This window comes from Cavia porcellus, unplaced genomic scaffold, assembly GCF_034190915.1.
Source record: "Cavia porcellus strain 051 isolate PalLab524CR breed Dunkin Hartley unplaced genomic scaffold, mCavPor4.1 scaffold_22, whole genome shotgun sequence".
NCBI classification, from domain to species: Eukaryota; Metazoa; Chordata; class Mammalia; order Rodentia; family Caviidae; genus Cavia; species Cavia porcellus.
Window position 1 is genome coordinate 46,004,804 of NW_026947505.1, and position 23,498 is coordinate 46,028,301.

Here is a 23,498-nt window from a genome sequence, read left to right on the forward strand (position 1 = left end):
TTCTGTTCCTCTTCTCATGTATTAATTCTTAAGATTCCACTGATTTCTAGCACTGGTTCATTGCTCAGATTTTTAAAACTTTTTCCTGAGAATTGAGAATGAGCAGAGCTCTAATGGAGAAAATGTATGATACTGTGGTTTCCTTTCTAGGCCTATACAAAACCAATCACATCAAAGCAATTTTTAGCTGATGGGAATACTTTATTGAGAAATGACATTGTCACAGATTGATCATAGTAAATAAAGTAACAGTAAATAAATAAACAGAATTAATAGAGACTAAACCAAGGAATATGATATTTTTAATAGATTAAGACACATTAGAATTAGTTATACATTCAATGTCACTTTGTTTTCTTCTCAATTGATCTAGCCTTTAAATATCTGATACAAGCCCTCCTGGCTCAGGGATTCTCTCTCTCAAGTTCTTTCAAGCTGGAAACTAAGCATATCTTTGGTTAATAATAAATACTTTATAAGGGAAATAAACATGTACCGTCCAGTTGGTTGTATTAACTTTGTGAATGCCCAAAATTTTGCTACTTATTAATAGCAATATTATTTCAAATAAATTTTGGAATATGGCAAATGTGATTATAATTTTGACAACCACAACTATAAAGTTAACTTCTAGTTTCACAAATAAGAAGCTTGAATAACTCCAGGGGAGTACATTTTCTACCTATTCTCTTGATTGTATATTTTACTTAGATATTTTCAACAGCAACATAAATTTCTTAAAGCCATATATATATATATTTGGTACCGGGGCTCAAGCTCATGACCTCACACTTGCCAGGTAAACACTGTGCCACTGAGCTATATTCTTGTCCCCTTAAACAAGTTAAATTAAAGAATAATTCACATATGTATTTCAGCTCTATCATGAAGGAAGAAAAATCTATTTTTCTCCTTGTGAAAAATTGTATACTTTACATATATTTTATAGAAGAGCTGTTTGATAACGTTTAATAATTGTTTTCTTCATTTTTGGGTATGTTTTTATTTTTTTTCCTGTGGACTTGTTAGATCAGCCAAATATCTGAAAATTCATTTGAATTCCTAACTGAAATACATTTTAAAAGTTATTAGTTTTATTAACTTTAAAATAAAAATTTAAATGTATTTGATATCGAAGTTTAATAGTTCTTATACCACAATTTTTATCATCTTACCTCTTTGCTGAGCCTCATAATTGGTAGTATTTATAGATACTTATTATGTGTATTATACTTCCTCTACTGTTTTCTGTATGTCAAATGTGCTGATCCGCACAGAGCTGAGTATTTTTTATCATTAATTAAGTTTATCGGTACAGATTAGACATACATAGTTTTCACAGTCATCATATAGATCTTGTACTGGTACATGATATACCTGATTCTTAGTTTTCCTCACCCCCCTTTTTCTCTTCCCCAAAGAAACAAAAAATTAGAAAATAAAGAGAAAATGGAAGCACTAAATATTATATATATGTCTATTTTACAAGAATGGAAACTAGAAGCCACACTAAAACTAAGACTGAGTAGAGCCAGTGACTTTGTGAGCAAAAGCATCATTCTACCCCCTCATTTTTCACGAGTTAGGCGAGTCATGTGGAAGATAAATGCCTTAACTATTCTCTGCCTCACTTTTATACTATGCACTATTACTGTACGCAAATGCCTCACAGTCTGGTGGGTGCTGCTGAGGCACTGCAAAGAGGTCTCACTCCCAGAGTGGTCCTTCTGTTGCCTCGATGCTGTGGGATCTGTTTACTAAGTACCCCTTTGTGCTCCCATCAAGGAATTTGCCCTTGGCCAACAAGAGCCACCTGCTCAGGGAATCTCATCTCACAGCCGTTGACGACTACCTGACTAAGGTTTTGAAATACAACATGATTTATCCCATATGTGGATGTTAGAGTTGATTTGAACGAAAAATATTATTATTGGAAGCTGGAAAAGTTGAGGACAGCTATGGGAGATGAATGGATAATATGCACCACAAAACAGTTAGACAGAAATACTAAGTTCCAGTGTTCTGCACAACATGGCAGAGTGACTGTGTTTCAAAACTTCTATTATATATTTTAAGGATAACTGGAAGAGAGGAACTCCAATGTTTAAACACAAAGTAATGATATATAGGTGACAATGTTAACTACCCTGACTTGATGAGTACATATTGTATGCATGTCACACTATGTACAATTACTATGTTTTCTGGAGGGAAATATTAAGTATACCGATTTAATAACTAAATATTGTATGTGTGTTTTGAGTTATCATACTGTACTCCTTAAAACTGTACAATAAGAATAATTTTTGAAAACTTTCAAGAGCATTCCCTATTGTAATGATTCATGCATTGTATCAAGTTGATAAGTTTAGAGGCATAGCTAAGTCACTCAGCAGTTCCTCTCCTAGGGTGTAGAGGAGTGTCCTGGTATGATTGTTTACCCTCTAGAATGTTGTAATGGGTGATACATTGTATCAGCTTGAGAAGTTTAGAAGTTTAACTAAGTGATTCAGCAAGGAGCCAGGGTCCTCAGATTGTAAACTTACTGAGCCTGTGTAAGAGATGGTTTGGGTGCTACACCTGCCTCAGGACAGATAGCTTATAAGGGACTACAAGAGGCTTGTTCTCATCCTCTTTGGCTCTTGCTGCTTTTTCTGTCTTCTGATGCCTTGAACTGCTGCCCCTCTGCCATGCCAGCCTGTTTTGGAGCCAACTGATTATGGAATAAAACCTCCACAAACTCTATTAACTTTATTTTTTCACTAGTACATATCTGTCATACATATTGATCACATTCATCGTAGGGAATGTATAGCCATTCACAATTGTGATGTGTTTTTCAGTCTTATACTTGACAAGTGTGAGGGGCACATTTGAGTGGACAGTAAGGAAAAGAAGCACTTAAAGTAGACTCAAAGTAAATCGTAACACTTAAAGATTCTTCTAATATAGCAGTCAGCTTACACATGTACTAAACTTTATCAGAATTGAATAAAATAAGTTACAAATTCAACGGTGTGTCTGTGGACTAGGCATAAGCTATTACATATTTTTGCCACAGTTATCACTAAAATCTGGGTTTTTGCATTAAAGTACATACCCAGCCTTTTTAATTCTTTGTTTTAATACGGAGTCTCCCTAAATTGCCCGGGAGAGGATCAAATTTACAGCCTCTTGCCTTAGATCCAAAGTTCAGAAATTGAAGATGTGTTCCACTATGCACATCTCTCCTATCTTTGCTGTCATAGAAGTAGTCCGGAAAGCTCTGTGACTACAATGAGAGTAACTTGAATTAAGAAATTTTAAAATATTTATTGGCAAAAATGTGTATCAATTATAATAATATTAGAGTTCCAAAGAATAAATACACAATAGGAAAAATTTTATAGCACTTTATTATTAGCTATGTGGATTAGCTATGCAGCTAACTAATGTCAAAATTTCAGTTAGACAAGCAATGGAATTTGAGACCATTGATGTGACAGCTCCTGAATCAGACATTGTTAACCAGGATTTACTTGAACAACCACACTTTGCTAAACAGGAAGTAAGTGTTGCATATATAAGGCTCTGACCTTCTCTCTCTGTCCACCTTCCTTCTGCCAGCTGATGAAACGAATACTACATCCTGCTCCAGGAACCAGCAGTGGTAAGTGGCAACTGCTTTACTTCAGGATGGACATTCCATTATGCCAGTGTATTTACAACTGGATAGTGGCAAAATGATACATTTGATAAACATAGGTATGCTTTTTGAAAGTCTATTGATTATATGTTCTGAGAATGTCCTAATAAACTTTTGAGCTAGGAGGTAATGTATAAGTAGCTACACTTTTGGAAAACTCACTTTATCCAATTTGATAATTACGTGTAATTTCTTCATTCTACAGGCAACACTGTGACTACTTTTCATGCTCAAATGATAATATTAGATTTGTATTAGAATTATTGCTGGTACAAGAATGAAAAGCATCTATTGAGAAGTAATTTTTACTAACCATAACATATGGCTATAATTTAGTATTGGACATTGTTAGATTAAGCATACAAAATCATCCTTGCTAATAGTTTTAAATTAATCAAAACAAAATTATAGCAGTACTTTTGAGATAAAAATATTTTATTAATGATCACCAACATGGAGTATAATTTATCTCATGACATATATACAGACTGAAAAAGAAAACAAATACTTTTAGAAATTTGCCAGTCAAACTCCAACCTGCTCAGGCTCCCACATTTTTTGAAAGAAATTTAAATGTAATATTTATTGTGTATTTTTATGTAGGAAGCAATTTCCACAGAGAACTTTATATTTTATGGCAAATAAAAAATAATTCTAGAGAATATTCCGATATGACAGACCTACCTTTAAGCAACAGAAGAGGTGTTACACACTTCTAAAATGTGTTTGTTCTTGCCTTTCCCTCTATGGCCACGTGCCATCCAGCGGCTCTAGGACTATTCACATCTTGCCAGACTGGATCGGCCTCTGCTAGTTAAAACGCAAACCTAGAATGTCTGCCTGTGTGAGGAAACTTCTGAAGGCGGATCAAAGGATGTTAGAATGATGAAGTTTCACCCCCGCGAGCTACTCTTTAATTTTGCTCTGTGAGGTGAATTGTGGCCCCTGGATGAAGCTCAGGTAGTTTTCAAGTTGCGTAAACACATACAGCTAAGAAAAGCAGAAATACTGTTTAATCAATTTAGGAACTAGGAAGGGTTTCATTCTTGAAAAGGAAAAAGGTGCTGTTTGAGAATGGCCAAAGGGAAATACTTTTATTTAGATAGCTTTCCAGATTTCCTACAAATGAAGTCCAGCGGGTTTGCAAATGGTGCGTTTGCATGACTGCTTTCTGCCACACAGATTGCTGATGAGATGAACGTGATCAGAATGAGGATTTAGTGTTTCCTTCAAAGTTAGAAAATACTGGGTCTGATACTTTTCTATGCTATGACTTGTCTGTAAATACAGCCTTGGATATAATGCACACATTTCACACCCAAATGCTGGTGTTTTCATAACATTTGATGATATACATAATCCTTTAAAATTTTCCTGTGCTCTTCATCACAGGAGTAGGGGTTTTGACACCAAACTAGGAGTATCAGATAGTTCTGCTATTTGAATGTTTATGATTTCTCATTATTAATTCTCTCATCCTAGGATTGTCACTGGTAAATTGTAGTACTGAGTAATAGTGTCGATCGTGTTGCTTTATTGATTTGGAAATAAATCCATAGAGAGGCACACAGTGAGTGGCACAAAACTAAATCACAATATATTCATTATGATGTATAGCTAAATTATGGTAGAAGGATATGGCCCTGATAAGTTGCGTGCAAATTTTTCTTATTTATCTATAGGTTAATCCATATATGTACTCTTAAAGACAATAGTTAAAAAGACATAATTAATTTTGTCCTTATAAGGAGCCATTTCTCCCAGTACTATATGCTATATAATCTGTCCTTCTCTCACTGCTTTTTGATGCTTGTTAGGTCTATCACTGACACTTTCTAACCATCTCCATTTTTTAAATCTTTCTTTTCCTGCAATAATATGAAATCTCACCAAAACATTTGTCATCTATGTTAGTAACCGCTCTGAAAAGCTATAGAAAGACACGACTATTATTTATCTTGAAATTTTCCCAGGGTCCCCTTTTCCCCACGGGGCACTGTGGATTTAACCCAGGGCTTTCATGCTGAGCTATATTCCCTTTATTAGTTTACTTCGAAATGAGGCTTCATAAGTAACTAAATTCTCCATGCTGATCTCAAATTTGTGATCGCCCTGTCTCAGTCTCCCAGAGTGCTGGCATTCACAGGTCCATGCTAACACATGCTTTACAAATGTACTGACTTATTCCTGGATTAATCTGTGTTTTTATTCAAATGATAAGTAGCTATACAAAAAATTCTTTAAGATTAATGATGGTGTTAGTACATTGTCAATTAAGATTATAAAAGTTTTAATTTACTGAGGTCTTTTTTGTTATTTAGTGGACTTCTTAAAATTTTCTCAAAAAGGTTTTTTTTTGTTGTTCTTTGTTGTTTGTCTAACATTTTATACTGCTGTTAGTATTATTTGTGATGTTTTAAATCTTGTATGCTTCAGTGTTGCTCTCTAAAATAAAGCAAGTGTATGTAGTAAATTTGTTGATTATAGTGTATTCTCTAGACAGATGACCACATTTAAAAGCTTATAATTTTACTTTTTCACTTACAAGACTTACAAATGCTATTTATATTCTTTTCTCTTTAAAGACTGTATCATCTCTCATGTTAAGTAACAATATTAGTCATTCTTTTTTATTCCTAATATAATATAAAATAGGGTATACCTAGAGTTTTTTAATAACCATTTACTTACTGTAGATATTTAGTAAATTATTACTACTAAATTAATTATCTATTCAGTTCTATTTTAAAATGACAGATATGGGTTGGTTTTAGTAACATGTTTTCATTATATTGTATTTTATCTTATCAATGTGACAAATTTTACTAATGAATTTTTAATATTGAATCCCCTTTTTAGTTCTAACATAATTGTACTGGATCATTTTGTTTTTAACGCTCTTTTGAAATTAGTAAGTTAAGGTTTAGTTAGAATTTTTGCATTATATTTATAAAATAGACCCATGTATCAAATACTGTGCTCCTCGTGTTAGTTTATCATGCATTACTGCAATGAAATACCAGAAGCAGGTTAACAATATTAAGAAGAGAGGTTCTCTTAGTTTGTGAGGTTCAAGAGCTCAGCTCTGGGACACTCAACTGTGTCACAGCACAGTGGGATTACAATGCTGACACCATATGCAGATGGAGCAATAACCAGAATGCTGAGTGGGGTCGGGCTTAGGGTTGTGTTTGCTCTGCTGAAAACAAATAGTACCAAAGAAATCCAAGAGAGCTCCCTAACCTTTCTCAGGACAGTGATCTCAACTCACCTAACATCTGGGTACTAGGCCCCACTTCTCAAAGATTTGGACCTCCCAAAACCTTCTCCTGGGCTCTCAACCCTTGAACTTTTGTGTGGACAGATGGTGTCACAATGACATTCTCATCAGTCTAAGTCATTTCCACTTGCTCCCACTTTGTAGCTTACCAACATTACTTCATCTATATAAAGAATAACCTGAATGGAAAAACCCTGAATGGAAAGGAGCTGGGATTGACTGTAAAACAGATGAGGAAAACAGTAATTAATAATGGGCCTGTTTGTTTGGCATTGGCTGTCACTCACTAATCTACGCTGGCCTTTAGCTCGCCATGTAAACCCTGCTAGCCTTGAACTCATGACTCTGATGCCTCAGCCTCCTCAAAGCTGGAATTATAGGAGTGTACCACCACACTCAGAATAATGGGCCCATTTTATAAATTAAAAGCAAAACTTCCTAACCAAAACAAAAAATTGTTCTCATTCATTTTGAACATATTGTAAAAATATCTAGTAGAGTTACAGCAAGGTTGCAAGCATACTTCAGAATGATAAAACAGTGGTAAATTTTTTTAACATTAATGAAGAAATCATGCAACAAAAACATTATTAGATACAATCCCTACATGCAGCTTTAAAAAAACCAGTTCAAATAAAAGAGATCATTAATTCGGTAGCAATAATACACTAAAGACCAACAGCAAGTACACGGCTTCTTTTAATCTCACAACAGATGTTTGGAGGAATAAAGGAGTAATTGTGATAGCCCTGGAGAGCTTAGCTACACATATCTTTATTTCTTTCAGTTGTGACCTTCTTAATCTTGATTATCCTCAGTTCTTTATGCACAATGGTTCGTATGTTTCCTGGATGTTATCACGTTGACATTTAATGTCGGGCAAGACCAGTGTTTGTTCTGTTGCTACAGAATTTTTCTACAAACGAAAAAGAAACCATTGTTCTGAAGTCAGCACAGGAACTTGAAGCCATTATTTTCATTACGTCCTCACCTGGGCTCCAGCCCCCAAGACATCACATTCACTTTCACTTCATTTTTACCACACGTGTGCTTAGGATTTACATCTAGACGCTCCCAGGAGTCTTCCGGATTTTGGGAAGAGTAGTTGACTTGCTGTCAGGAGCTGGTGCCTGGTTAGAGGCAGCTTTCTGGGACTAAGATCTGGAAGAACGTATATTCTCCTGACTCCCTACCCTTCTGTTTGCTTCTTGCAGCTTTCCTTCATGCTGGCACTTCTGCCATAGCTTTCTGTGTTTAAGCCTGCTGAGCCTGGACGCACACTACTGCGCTGTGAACCAAAATAAATAAACATCTCTTCCTGTAAATTATTGTTGTCAGGTATTTCATCCTAGGGATGAGAAAGTATGTAAGGCACGCACGTAGTCATACACAGGTATACAAAGACAAACACGTACTCATATGTACATGCCAAAAGCCGTGGAGTTTTCTTGCTAGCCTTTTGGTACTGATTTAGAATCCATGTTTCCCTCTTGTTTGTGTAATTCCTTTGAAATTAATTCTGAGTTGGCAGAAAGAAAGACTGATACAGTGATAAGAAAAAGGTTTACTTTATAAATCAAAAATTTGATGAATTCTTTTGGCAAATAAGCAAAATTTTCCTGTCATAATTTAGAAAACATTATTTCCAAAAAACGACTTTTAAGATAAGTCATACTTGTAAAAGTTCTATAAATGTGTTTGTCACTTAACATACAATGATTGCCAGTAGGAATACTTTCTTTTTCAAAACAATTCTATGACAATAGTGGCCTTAACATCAGTAAATAGTTTATGTTGCAGTTTAATTTAATAACGTACATTTATTTATATCTCAAAAAGATAAATATGGTTTACTGTAAATTCAGAATTAAATAGTAGCAAAAAGCTACTGAAAGGACCTGAAATTTCAAATGATTGATATTTCTGCATTTGGCTTTTCTCTGTTCACACATAAAAATTTCCAGTGTGTTTAGAAAAGGAAAAATGCAGAAGTAAGAACAGAAAGCTAAATTAGTTACATATAAAAATAATTCTTTTAAAATAAATGAATTTAAATTCAGCCAAGGTTCCTTCCTAGGACACAGCAAAGAAAATGTATAACTGCAGGATGTTTAGAAATTGCCTCCATACAGATGAATGAGAGTTAGAGCCAGATGTTTTTCCTAATTCTTTCCGAAACCTTCAGAATTTCCCCCTACCCCTGATGTGAACTTTCTGTTTACAGCAGCCCTTAGGGAAGCTCTTAACTGGCATGGAGCCCAATGTTCTGATGATTATCATGCATCTTTGTCCTGTTCCCCACAATTGAAATGTTTACCTCCTCAGCACCAAGTAGTTTAGATTTGTCACAATCTTTCCCCAGAAAGCACCAGCAAGGGTTGGAATAAAGCAAAATACAACTTGATGATCCACTTTTCTACACGTGGGAAAATTTCTGCAGCTAAGATGTGGTTATTTGAATGATAGGCTCCTTAATGATTGTCAGGATTCTTATACAGACGTTGTATCTTGTTCACTTCTTCATGTTCAACAATGACTCAAATGCTGTCCTGAAAGTATGCAAAACATGGTCAAAACAGTGAAAGGCAAGAAAAATATTTAGTTATTTCTGGCTTGAAAACAAAAGAGCCTGTTTTTCTCTTTTGTTATCAAATTGACCAAGATATGTATCAGAAGTCATTACCAGAGGACTTTCCTGCCCAAAAGCATTGAAGATCTACAAAAAGGTCTCTGGACATTGGCCCGGTGGCTTATATTGAATGAGTAATCCTTAGCCACAGTGCATTTCCATAACTTTCAAAATCGTTATGGAAAAAGACAAATGAACATGATCAAATTGACAGAAGCAATGTACTGCACCTCAAAATGAAAAATTCATTGCAAAGCAAAATTTACTGTGTAGACTTTCAATACATTTATCCAAGGGCCAATGTACTTGGAATTAGCCTCTTACTTTCCTTGGGGAGGGGAACTTAGATGTGTTGCTGAAGGATGTAGCTATTATCCATTCTAAGAATTAAGTGAACCAAAAGTATTCATATGATATAATTAATGAGAAATTAATACTGAGGCTAAAGGAATCCTAGGTCCATTTCCAACAATCAAAAAAATAACAATGCACTCATCAGGAGGTCACGTAATGCCTAAAGTATGAATATGCAATGTTGCAGTAAGTAACAAAAATAACTGGTCTTGCAAAGTTGGATCAATTCCAAGAGTAAATATCTTTTTATAAAACTTTCTCCTTTGTGAATCAGTGTGAGTCACTGTGATGTATTTTTGAAATTGCATAAAATAATGCTTTTCTACATGATGACTAATTATTTCTCTCGGATTTCTTTTTGCCTTTTCATTCTATGCCTAGCTTTTTGTCTGATGATTAATTTCATAAGAGGAAGAGATTCTCCAGGAGAATCAAAACATGTCATTCCCAGGCTGCTCTAGACTCTGAAGAAATCACTCTCACTTTGCAGTAAAACATCGTTTGACACTTTCTTATAGATAGTACAGCATCTCTCTGTCTCTCCTTCTCCCTCTCCCTCTTTTTATCCTTTTCCCTCTTGCTGTCTCTCCCCACTTACTCTCTCATAGATTTGTTGTTGTATATAAATGAAAAAAGCACAGCTGCCTTGAGACTTGGGTGCTGGACAATCCAGCTGCAAACCCTTCCTGCAGCATCTGGTCTGACTCACCTGTCAAAATGCAGACCTGCTGCTCCAGGTTTCAACCTGCCAGGTCTTAACAAATTCATTCAAAGTAACCTAGGTTTCAAAGCCTCAAGAGGGGAATGTATATTAATTTGGTCAGACAATATAACAACACATGATTGAATAAGAAAAAAATTATATTCTAACTGTTGGGAAGGCTAGATGTTCCAGATCAAGATGCCCTGGTTATTTCCCAGTGAGGTCTTTCTTGCTGATGTGCAGGTAGCCATCTTTACACTGTGTCCTCACATGGTCACTTCCCTATACGAGTGTGTGTGTGTGTGTGTGTGTGTGTGTGTGTGTGTGTGTGTGTAGGGGAAAAACATTCCCCCTATATCAAAACATTTACATATATCCTATAAAACATTTATAGGGACACTAATTGTGTTGTATCTGTCTCCGTCCCTTACTATTTCATTGACCATCAAGTGCTTTCTCAGAGGATTCCTCCAAATACATTGAAAATACATTCACGCTGTGTAGAATAAGCTAAAGATCAGCACTGAGCAATTTGATGTTCAATTTTTTAACAAAGAGCTTAACTCTCAAGTTACAGAAGGGCTATAAATTTATGGTGGCTTTTATGTCTAATATGCTTCAATAAGGGGCAGTATTCTAATTTACTTAGGCATTGCATCTCTCCATTATTAAATGTTATTAGTTTATAAAGTGTTTACCCTTGCATATAATGATAAAAGAAGATTTATCAGCATTTTGTTTACTTTGGGCAAGAAAACAGTAATTTCAATCCAGTCAATTTAATGACTTAGTAAGACAGTATCTCAAAGTAGAAGAGGTACTTGGGATGCAGCTCACCTCAAATGCCTCAAAGTCTTATGGTGTAATTTACTATTTTATTAGAAACACAAAAATTTGAATTAGTAAAGCAAATTTTGTGAACATGTATAACAAGGATATTCATAAATGTTTTATTAGTAACCCACTAAAATTGAGCAATCAAATTATAAACTATTTAAAAATCTTGAACATTGTGGTTTTCTTGTTTGTTTGTTTGTTTGTTTGTTTGGAAGTTTGGGTTTTTTGGAGTTTGAGGCATGATGTTAAAGATCAAGTCTTAACAGAGAATACTGGTTAAAGTTGAGCAGACTGATTCAAAAGTATGAAAACCAACAGATCATTTTTAGAAGAAAAGCCTACAATTTTCAGGGGATCAAAGAACAAACCTGAGCCCTGAAATAAAATAAACGTCCTTTTCCATCTTGTAATTTCAAGAAATGCTAACTTAAAAGGCTATAAACAGGTCTTAAGTAGCCAAAAAGGGCTAAACACAGTAGTCTCTGCAGTGCAATCAATGGTTGGGTGCTTGCCCTGGTTACTTTCTTCCTGCTGCGACCAAGTGCTGGTCACCCACAGCTTAAGGGAAAAGGCGTTTCTTGTGGTTTGACTATCATTCCATAGACTGCCGGCTCAAAGGCAAGACAAACTGTTGCAGAGACACAGAAAGGACCCAGAGAAGAAGATAAAATTCCACTGATACTTCCTTAGAAACCTGCCTATTTGGACCAGGTATTATAACAGCAAATCAGCTACAAGGCCCTCATAATCCAGTCGCGTTTCTGATGCCCCTCATCTGAGTGCAGGTGGCTCTTGAAGAGCTCTAGGTGTAAGCATAACAGAGTTATTACTTCTGAAAGCGCAAGGTGAAGATGCCAGCCCTAGTACCAGAGAGAGCAGCTTCACAGTCAGAGTGTGGCTTGGGAGGAAAAGTTACTAGGCCTTTATCAGGAGGTGTGCTTCAGAGCTCCTTCAAGGCACTTCCATTTGTGATTACTGCCCCTACAGAGATATCCTTCTGCAGCTCAGCCCAGCATCATTCTGCTGCTCCATGTGGCAATTCTTCACTTGTCACCTTATGAATCAATTTGGATAATGGAGCTATTCAGGGCTCCACCTCTACCTATTAAGCATTGTAATGCAAGACTGTTCCCTGTGTTTTATTTCCCAGCAATGGCATTATTCCCAGTGATCCTGTTCCTGGTTGCTGTACTCCTCCCATCTTTCCCTGCAAATGGAAATGAGGTAAAGTTAAGGTTGAAATTCTTTTCAAACAACTCAGGAAACCATGAGAGAAAACAGCTACCAGATCAGTCTTCAAAACTGAAAAGCACTGGAGTGTCCAGTACATTGCAAAATATTCACTAGAAGCTCTGGGCATACACTTAAGAGGGGGTTTCAGAGATAGTCCAACGAAAGGAGACAAAATATCCCTCAATAACTTTAATTTGGTGACAAGGAAAATGTGTTTTGGCTACATGTGTTAAATAATACACATTATTCAATTTACATGATTATCCTTTTTAAAGTGAGCAACTTAAAACTGAGATTACATGTGGTATTTGAACTGTTTTGATGACATAAGTCTATGTATTTAAAGCAAAAATAAGTTCTCCTGCCTCAAAAGTTGCTTTGATTGGTTTTATTAATTCATTTAAACATGATCCTCACAGAAAATTAATGGTATCTTTACATGTAATTTCAAATTACTATGTCTTCTTCACAGACATTGCTATATCTAATTTTTACAGATAATATAGGACAACAATTATACCTGTTTTTAAATGAAAATTTACTAAAATTATTAAGTAGATATTTTCACCATTCTCCAATTATTTCTAATAAACATTTTCATTAAATAATTCTGGAAGCAAAATTATTCATCCTTTTCAAAGATAGGGTGTGCAGATGCCCAAGGAGGGTGTTTATTATCTGTCCAGAGAATAGAATGTCAGAGATTTGGGCATTCCTTTTGGTTATCATATCCTGCTTTAGTTTTATTTAATTTTGTTTATATTTCTTGATTTTGCTTTAATTTTGGACACACGCTAGGTAGGCACTAGAAAACTCCAACTGTAGTGTCATCTACCGAAAAATGGTCCTTGTGTTACCACAATCAAACTATCAACCGGGAGACAAGTTATTCCTCACTTAGGGTTTCATTCACTTAATTTGTTTTCTTTTCAAATACTTTTCTACAGAGTCCGTTTCTCTAGGTATTGGATGCCCTGTTCGAAGAATGATCTCTCTCAGGTCTATAGTGCAGTATGTGCCTGTATCTTAGCAGCCTTCTGTTGCCACCTGATTGAGTATGAATGACTTACTGGTTCCTTTTATGTACCTTTGTCATTGTAATATGTTATCTCCCATATGGTTCTAGAAAAAACATAGTAGTTCTTTTCTAAAAACAAAAATAGCATCTGTGGCCTGAGAGTTCAATTTGCCCCATCACTGATTACATCCCTATCCTTAAAGCTTTAATCTACTATTTTCCTGTTTAAAATACGTAAGTTTTTCTTAGAATCATTGACAATGTTAAACAAATAATACTGACTGGATGTAAACACTTTTTTCAAAATCATCTTTGTTCTTTGGAAAGAAATAGACTTATTCACTTGTAATTTTCAAATGTACTAAAAATAATCTGATTTTATTTCTTCTTAGGAGCAAGCTTTTGCTGCTTTGTCAACCACCTTACCAAAAGTCCAAGAGGAGATTGTAAATAAACACAACGAACTAAGGAGAGCAGTCTCTCCAACTGCCAGTGACATGCTGAAGATGGTGAGAGGCCTTCATGTAGGGCAGGCGCCTTGAGCCACCGTGAGGTGTGCTAAGAGCAGGCAGCTGGCAAAGACATCGCACTTGTGCCTAAGAAGTTCAGCCTTGAGTTTTGCATTTGACTTGTTTGATGATCAGGGCAGAATTTCTTAGCTTCCTTTAATAACATTTATCGACCTTGTCAAGTTTAATGGATTTTTTAAGTTATGGCCTTAGAATCCCTAGGCATTCAATGAAAATCTTTGTATTTTTCTGCTCATTCTCTTATCGGCTAATTTGGACTGGAAGATTCTCTCTGTACACCATTCAGTCTAGTGTTCACTGTTGTGCAGCTTTCTGATTCCAGCACCAATAGTCATACATCCTAAAAGGAGAGGGACCAGAGATACAATATTTAGAATAGAAAAGCACTACAAGTCATTAGTTGTGTTTGCTGTGCCATTAAAATAATTGGAACAGCTTAGATTTTTAGTTACTTACAGCAACATACTATTAAAAAGCACATTAATATACATATATGCTTTTGGTTTAAAAAGATGGAAAATACCTTTGCAGACAGCTTGTATTATTTATTTTGTATTAACAAGTTTGTGACGCATAGTACATACACTCACAGGCGAGGCCTTGGTACTGGAATTGCTATTAATCTTAATCTTCTTTCCCCTCCCCTTCTTCTCCATCCGGTTTTCTACTCTCCCTAGAATCCCATCCCAGTTCCACAATTTAACACCCTGCTGCTTATCATCTATCTTTTATTTTGCTGTTTAAATTATTTATAGTTTGGCTTTCACGTATAAGACAAACTATGTAATATTTAACCTTCAATTAGAGAACTTTTGTAGAGATATAAATGAAGCTATCAATCTAACTATATATTTTCTGTGTTTGACTTTTCAAACATTGAACAAACATCTGTGTTTCTTTTTTTCTCCCAGAGATGGAGCAGCGAGGCAGCAAAGAAAGCCCAAGCCTGGGCGGACCAGTGCAAGCTCAAACACAGTGACGCACCTTACCGAAAACTCAGTATGTAAATTAACAAATATCAAAATTTTGTAAATCAACATTTAGAATTTCTGACTTCCAATACATTACCAATTAGTGACTTTAGTTAGAAAATTATAAAAATTGCTCTTTAAAGTCTAAGTCTAATATAAAAGTCTTAGTTTCTTGCTTTTCCTCTTAAAGTATACACAAGTTTAAACGGGAAAGAAAAAAGTAGTTTATTCTTTCTTTAAGCACATGTGGGCATCACGTTTAACATCCAAGTAAAAATAACATTTCCACGGCTTGAAAACTATTGGAATAATTTGGTGCTGCAGGATATTTTTTATTCATTTTGAGGGAGTATTTGGCCTGTGATGCTCTGATTGATTGATTAAGGGAACTACAACCAACTTGAAAAATCCTCTGCTTTCTGGTGTTTGTTCATATTTGGACGTTTTAGAAAGTCTCTGTGCATTTTTTTCAAAGTTTACATAAACTAATAAACTTTAATATTAATTCAGATTATATATATGGATATTCTATTGAGAACTGTTTAGAACAGGAGAGAAATTAGAAGAGTTAGTAATTTTCAAAAAAATTGAGCAGGTACAAGGCATATACGATATACGTAAAGAATTTAATGTGTTAATGAATGAGTCTAAGCAGCACAGACATTAAGGAAAGAAGACTTGTTTATCTACTGAAAGCTTTCTACATTGACACACTTATCTGCTATAAACAAATAGCAGCCACATGCACTGGGCACACTGGCTGCCTATTTGATTATAGCAGATAAGGGTCTGCTATCACTTTCCTTATGGATTATGTAGCATTCCACAGCTATGGGCATAGTTTTTGAAGAGCAGGGACTCTGCCTATTCTGTTGTGTGTGTGTGTGTGTGTGTGTGTGTGTGTGTGTGTGTGTGTGTGTGTGTGTTTGTGTTCCATTGCATGCTTTATTGCAATTCTCTCTTAGATACAAGCTGTGGTGAGAATCTCTTCATGTCAAGTGCTCCCTATTCATGGTCATCAGCAATCCAAGAGTGGTATGATGAGAGGGAGAATTTTAAGTACAATGTAGGGCCACTGTCAGCCAATAAACCAGTTGGACACTATACACAGGTAAGAAAAGGAAGAAAATGTTCCCTGCACTACACAACCTAAAGGAAAAGAAGTGTCCAAATTTTAACTCATTGCAAAATCAAATTGGAAGTAAAATTTTCTGTGGATATAGTCTGGGCATTTTAGAGGGAAATTTGAGCTTGTTATTTTTCAATACCCTAATGTTATCAATATCTTCATTGTATAGAAACAATCTGTGCTTTTCTAATAATCTAAAACAATTCAAGAGTGAATGTACAGAATAATGTAATATATTAAAATATGTTTCATTTGATTCAGTAACATATATAAGGTATACGGTTAAAAAGAACTGTCTAACATTCTTTCTGTTATATTTTCGTTTCCTCCCACGTTGTCCTATCTCTTCCCTCATGGATGCCCAGGTTGCTTGGTTCTCCTCTTTCCAAGTCGGATGTGGAGTCAGCTATTGTCCTAGCCAACCAACTTTTAAGTACTTCATGGTTTGTCATTACTGCCCTGCGTAAGTTCACACTTAGAGATGATTGTCAATAATGCTGAAGGCAAATTAATAAGTCTCAATTATGATGTAAAAAAGGCTACAAAGCATTTTTACAAGAAGATGAAAGGAATCTTTAGATAGTTTTTCTAAAGCAGAGGCATACCTATCCAAATTTTTGGAAAGATGAGTATCTCAGTTGCAAAGTTATCTTCAGATGCTCTTTCTTCTTGGCTAAAATGGTTTGTTTTCCTTCTCAATTGCTGTCACCTAGACTCAGGGTTACCCTGTGAGGTCCATGCTGTGTATTTCCATTCTTGAGTAGTCTAAGTTCACAAACTAGAAAGTGAAGTGTTGGTTCACACAAAAGATAAGTGAAAGTGTGTAATGACTTAGTGATTCTACCAGCTCCTGTTCCAGTGTTTGTACTGTTGCTTAAATTGTTACCTTGGCCACTAAGGAATAATTAAATCTTTGAATTACAGCTCTTTAATAGATATATTAAAAGATTTTATTTCAAAAGGTCAAGAAAAGATACCTCTTTAAGCCTATGCCTTTCACGATTTACTATAAAAGTTTCCATAGAAACTATTCATTAAGATCATGACTTATAGCCAAAAACTCATACCTTCCCTAAAGCATGTTTGAAATTTTCCATAAACTATTGTATTATGTAATAAAGAAATACCAATAGAATCATTAGTTTTCATTTCTTTCTCATACATGAATGTTTTTACCAGTGGAGGCAGAAGATCTCACTAAACTAAGCATCCTAACATGATCCACTTTTAGATTGTAGATAAAACAGATGATGTTGGGTTGTTTTTTTTTGTTTTGTTTTTTTGGTTTTTTTTTTTTTTTTTTGTCTTTTTCCTTTTTTTATTGGTAGGAAGGATCGAACTCACGACTGCCTGCTTGCAAAACAGGCGTTTATGCTGCTGAGCTAAATCCCCAGCCGCCGATGTTGGGTTTTTAAACACATGACCTTTGAAATATTTTCCGAAAGTTCTCTTGGTGTTAAGCAGAAGGAACTGAATTATACTAACAGAATGATTGGACTTCCTGATCATAAGATGAGTACATCTATATCCTGGTGTCTGGAGTAGAGTCAAAGTGAAAAATAACAAAACAAAACAAAAACAGAGAGACAACTTCTACAGTATTTTTATATCTATTCCATAGTTTTCCTAGTTTCTCATGTATTCTTTGTGGAGAAAATCAGTTTGTGTTATCTTGGAATTTTGCTGAGTTTGGTGGTATTAAGAATTTGACCTCCTTGAATATTCAGATAAATAAACAATAGTGTGCTAATCTTCAGGAGACACAAGCTGGGCATTGTGAGATCAGTACATTGTGCAGATTGTTGTTAACAAAACCCTTTTCTTTTTTTAAAATATCATTTCCAATTTTAAAACATAAAAATCACACAGGCATACATGCACACACATACAAACACCTTTAAATATTACCAAACTTGTTAGAGCACAACCCCCTCACTAAAATACATACCACAAACACCTGAAGGATTGTCACTCACACCTAGAAGCCAAAGTTTCACTGGAGCTTTACTTATATTCTTTGATCTTATAGGAGTTTCTTCCACTTTTAATTAAATGTTAAATGAAGTATTTAGTATATTTTCCACTGTATATCTCCATTGTCTAGAATCATTTCCTTTCTGTACAAGAAGTATGTTTTATTGTTAGATGTACTTTGTAGTGTGCCATCTTAGTGATTTGACCATGTCTACTTGGAAATTAAGAAGCTCTAGCCACGCTGAAACATGCTGTGAAAATCTGAGGCTCGGGTAATTCTGTTGCAGTCACTCAAGTTCTGAGATCATAATGAAGTAAAAAACTAAGTCTGAATTTTTCCCTTCTGGGCATTATCATTCAAACATCCTGGGATTATTAGATTTGTAATCATTTAAAGCAATTAAAATCCTTTCATGAATATCTACATACATATTTGGCTATGAGTGGAGTCTGCACAAAAGAATTTCAAATACCATATTTGATGTTTTTTTCTTTCCAATTTCAGTGGTAATAATCTGGCAAGACTGTATGTCCCTTATAAACAAGGAGCCTCCTGTGCCAGTTGCCCGGATCACTGTGAGGATAGACTCTGCAGTAAGTGTGATGCATTAACCTGCTAGTTCACAAAATACCATGACAGGCTTTTGGGGGAATTAGGAAATCCTCTGAAGTAAGCAATTAAAAGGTATCTTCAAGCAAAGATATTGGAGCCTAAGTGCTATACAAATTTCACCTTCTTCCTTTTATTTGTGCTCTTAGATATGAAAAGACTGTTTCCACTGTAATAGAAGGAAATACCTATGATTCATTGATATTTTTTGATGATAGTGAGTCATTTACATGGCTCACTATCTATGAAAACCTTTTTTTTTTTTTTTTTTTGGTACTGGGACTCAATTGGATAATAAATATTCAGAATATTAATGATATAATCAAGAATAAGAACAATGAATACATGTGAGGATTTGGTAAAATGGAAACCATTCTGCACTGCTGGTAGACTATAAACCAGTATAAGCCAGTATAAGAGGTCAATATGAAAGATGCCTCAAAAAACTAAATGTATAAATACCATTCGGTCAAATAAAACCTGTCACCTATATGTTCCAAAAAAGTTTTAAAGAAAGCATCTAACATAACACATACATAACAGTGCACAATAGCATCTAACATAATACATACATAGCAATTCACAATAGGTAGGCCACTGAAATAATAAGATGTCCATTGGGGGGGATGAATAAAGAAAATCATACATATGAATATGTGATATATATATATATATATATACATGTATATGAATATCATTGGCCATTAAAATACTAAAATCACATCATTTGCAAGAAAATGGTGACAATTAGAGACCATCAAGTTAAATAAACCCCATAAGTCAAATATCACACATTTTCTCTTATGTAAGAAACCGAATTAATTAATTAATTAATGCAAGTTGGCAGAAACTAGAAGGCACACTTTTAGAGACACGGATGTTGATTGAGGGAGCGAGGAAAGATACAGGGATGATGCAATTGAAAATGATCTGTGTGTTATAAGCATGTACTAATTTTCCACAACCAAATTCTTTATTCTGGAGTGCAAACATGCATTACTAAAATATATATATAAATGATATCAAAGCTATAAACCAACTAAAGATATAAAAGCCAAGAATACACAACTTTGAGGAATGCTACGGCCCAAGAGTTTGGAATCTATCCTATTAATAATGAATAGCTAACTGAAAGATTTTAAACAGAATTGGCAAGATCAGAAATGTGTTTTAGAAGGAGATGCTTCAAATAGTAGAAAGAAGCAGTTACACAAAAGGCAGGTAGGAGATTTGGACTCCAAAACACTTGAACAGCTCTACAACAATAGTAGCAAGAGGACTGAAAAGAAAGACAGGCATGAGAGAGAAAAGAAAGCAGAATATTCACTTTTGGTTTGTGAATGTCAGTATAAGGGACAGAGTTGGGCATAGTGGTGCACACCTAGAGTCCCAGCTACTGAGAGGATGAAAGAGCACATTCATTTGAATACAGGAGTACAAAAACAGCCTGGGCAGCATACTGAGGCCCATCTCAGAAACCAAAAAGATGTTTCTGTTGACTCTTAGAACCTGGTTTGAATTACTTAGCAGTTGGGAGTACCATTTCTTTGTGATTGGGTGAATTCAGCGGAGTCTTGCGGAGTTGGTTATCAAAGAAATGTTAAGACTTTAGGTAGGATGATGAATGTAGGCTGAGATTTGTTCAACTTCTGGAAACAGAGAGACAACGAAGTATACATATCTAATAATCATGTTGATACTCTCTCCAATTTAAATGTAAAAAATGTATCTACATATCTGTCTTCCCATAAGATCATTTATTTTGAGGAGCCCTAGTGTGGTTAAAGTCAAATGTGGCAAACCTTTTAGAGATCAATTGCAAAATTCCAACAATGCAATTAAACCTGCATATGTGATGCTCAGCTACTGGTGCAATGCTGGCGCCTTGGCACGTGTGACTGCCCATTCTAGCACACGTGCCATTGCTTAACACGCTGCTCTAGTGCACTGCTAGCCAATACATCTCCACAGTGAGGAACATGCCCAGTGCTCCCACGTTCAGTAGAGCAGCTCCTAGACACACTGGCACTTGGAATATAACTGGTGCTGCTGAGAATATAGGATTTTAATTTTAAGTAAAGTTTAATCAAAACAAATACATGATTAGTGGTTACTATTTTAGATGGTTCATTTCTAGAGAGCTTCATTTACTTTTATTCACTATTTTTGAGAGGAAATTAAGATAATTTGTTCTAGAAATATTCCAAAATTTCAGATACAAAGAAGCACCGGATGGCTCAGTGAATTAACTAAGGAACCTTGCATGTTAGTCAACATACGAAATTGTCATCATTCTCTAATAATGTCAACCTGTGTGTGCAGGCTCCCTCCATTGCCACTGAATTTATTGTTCTTGTGATTGCTATGGAGATTAGTGATAATTTGGTGACTAATGGTTTTATTTTTATTTCAGCCAATGCTTGCGAACATGAAGATGACTATTCCAACTGTGTCAGTTTGAAAAAATCAGCAACCTGTAATCATCCACTGGTCAAGAATGGTTGCAAGGCCTCCTGCTTTTGTGAAAATAAAATTCATTAATTGCCAGTGTGCACAAGCAGGGCTATGTGGAGAAGGGCCACATCATCTTCTTAGATTTAACTTGTACTACCAAGAAAACTATGCATATAGAATATATATATATGATTCCAAACAGTAAAGAATTTTCTGGATCTGCTTCTTGTTTCGTGGAAATCTGTTTCATGAAGAGGGCCTAAAAGTCAAAAATTAAAAAAAAGAAGGAAGCCTATAACTTTTGATTTTGATATGTTTCGTGATTTAAATTCAATGAGTTTAATCAAATTGAGGATTTTAAAACTTTTATTTTCTTGTGACGAGTGTCACAGGAAATCCAGACTGGAATGGAGAATCATATTAACAGAACCAAGGTTACTAAAATAAAAACAGCTAATAATATCCTTGTCATATGAATCTTAGGATAAAATGGTTTTGCTGTGACTCCACCTAAATAAGTATCTCCAAATAAGTCTTCACATTCACTGTGTTTAATTCTTTGCCACTCATAATCTTTCCAGTCATTGGATTTCATTCTTGCTATAGCTTGAAGCTGTTATTCCAAAAGTAACACTGATTTTCTTTTTATCATAATCAAAGAATACTTTTCGTTATCCATCTATATAAATTCCACAGAAGAGGATGGTCACACTTTCTCTTTGAAATCTCTCTTTCCTAGTAAAGAAATCAAAATAATACATATTTTTACTCTTCCTCAAGATGTTAAAGCTCAGTTCAACCCTCTGTTCCTACGAGCACACTTTTGAATGTGCACTGAATTTAATGACTGACTTTCAAACATAGACAGTGAAAATGAAAAAAAGAACAATAACTTTGGAGAAACATAGCATGTAAAATCTTAGTCAAGTAATCCTGACTCCAGTCTTTCATTAAGATTTTAATGTTCCCTTTGGAAATAACCTTTTTTAATGTAACTTTTAGAGTGCAGCTTTGTTGTCTGGGGTGCATACAACCACAACTTGAACATCCTCACTTAGCATGAATTTGAAGTGATGATTTTTTAATAAGTTTTAATGTTTGTGATGTCTTATTAACCATGTTGCAATAATACTAAATTTCTTGGCTCTCACATCATGAGTTTGTCTTATTTAATGTACATTTCAACTAATTCCCAATAAAAAAATCTGTGGAAAATGGCACAAACGTCCCAAGAAACTACTTGCTCATGATTTTATTATCTTAGTAACTTAACTTTGGAATATTTGCATGTTTTTGTGTAATTTAAATAACAGATTATAAAAAATTATTTCACTCCCCTAATTTTGTCTTTTAGAATGACCCAAAATGCTCAGGCATATTTTTTCAAATGCAAGAAGTGTAGATTTCTGCTAGTACCAATCAAGAGACTTGTCAGTTTAGAAACAATTAAAAATGCTCTCTATAGTAAAAGTAGTTTATTTTTCATTAATGTTAATGACCACAATAATCAGATAACTATAGACTGTTGATAATTTCGGCACCCAGAACTTCATGGTACAATAGAATGTATATTATACATTCACTGCCAATTGAAAGATTAAATAATAGTAACTTAAATTTTTCCAAAGCCTTCCCCTTTAAAAGTAATAGATTATATACAGAATATGTCAATTTTTAAATGATTTTAAAATTCTGGTTATTATTATATATTAATTGTACAAATAAGTGTGATTTACTGTTGTTAGGACTTGTGTCTAGATGTCTCCCCAAAGCCTCATACAGTCACCATTTTGGGATTCAGGTGGCTGAATCTATAGTATGTGATGCTGGGATTAAGGTGTATGATTACTAAGTCAGTCACTAAATACTTTTGACTTAGTTCTTAGTAGGATTAAGGATGCCTCACACTGGACAAAGAAAATAGAAGAGACAGAGGGTTAATGCAGTTGCTTGCTACTTGGAGCTTAAACTTGCAAGGTGCTCCTGCGTGCTTCTTGCCATGGATTGTTTATCCTCCAACATGCTCCTCTACTATGCCTACCTGCTTTGGAGCCACCCAACTTTGAATTAAAATCTCTAGAAACTGTGAAC

At 35.0% G+C, this 23,498-nt stretch overlaps 1 protein-coding gene across 1 annotated transcript; it reads left to right on the forward strand.

The window, feature by feature from the left end:
* Positions 1–3,574: 3,574 nt before the first annotated feature.
* On the forward strand, positions 3,575–22,631 carry LOC100728728 (cysteine-rich secretory protein 3-like). The gene is made up of 8 exons (XM_013157824.3): positions 3,575–3,649; positions 12,639–12,712; positions 14,132–14,248; positions 15,181–15,268; positions 16,206–16,351; positions 16,735–16,832; positions 18,849–18,937; positions 21,367–22,631. Exons 1-8 carry the CDS (start codon positions 3,610–3,612, stop codon positions 21,492–21,494), a joined length of 780 nt encoding a protein of 259 aa, XP_013013278.1. The 5' UTR covers positions 3,575–3,609; the 3' UTR covers positions 21,495–22,631.
* The last annotated feature ends 867 nt before the right edge of the window (positions 22,632–23,498 follow it).

Coding starts and splice junctions, on each gene's coding strand:
- LOC100728728 (XM_013157824.3), top strand. CDS start 3,610: ATGAAACGAATACTACATCCTGCTCCAGGAACCAGCAGTG. Junction 3,650..12,638: donor TGCTCCAGGAACCAGCAGTG/GTAAGTGGCAAC, acceptor TTTATTTCCCAG/CAATGGCATTATTCCCAGTG. Junction 16,833..18,848: donor GTTTGTCATTACTGCCCTGC/GTAAGTTCACAC, acceptor TTCCAATTTCAG/TGGTAATAATCTGGCAAGAC.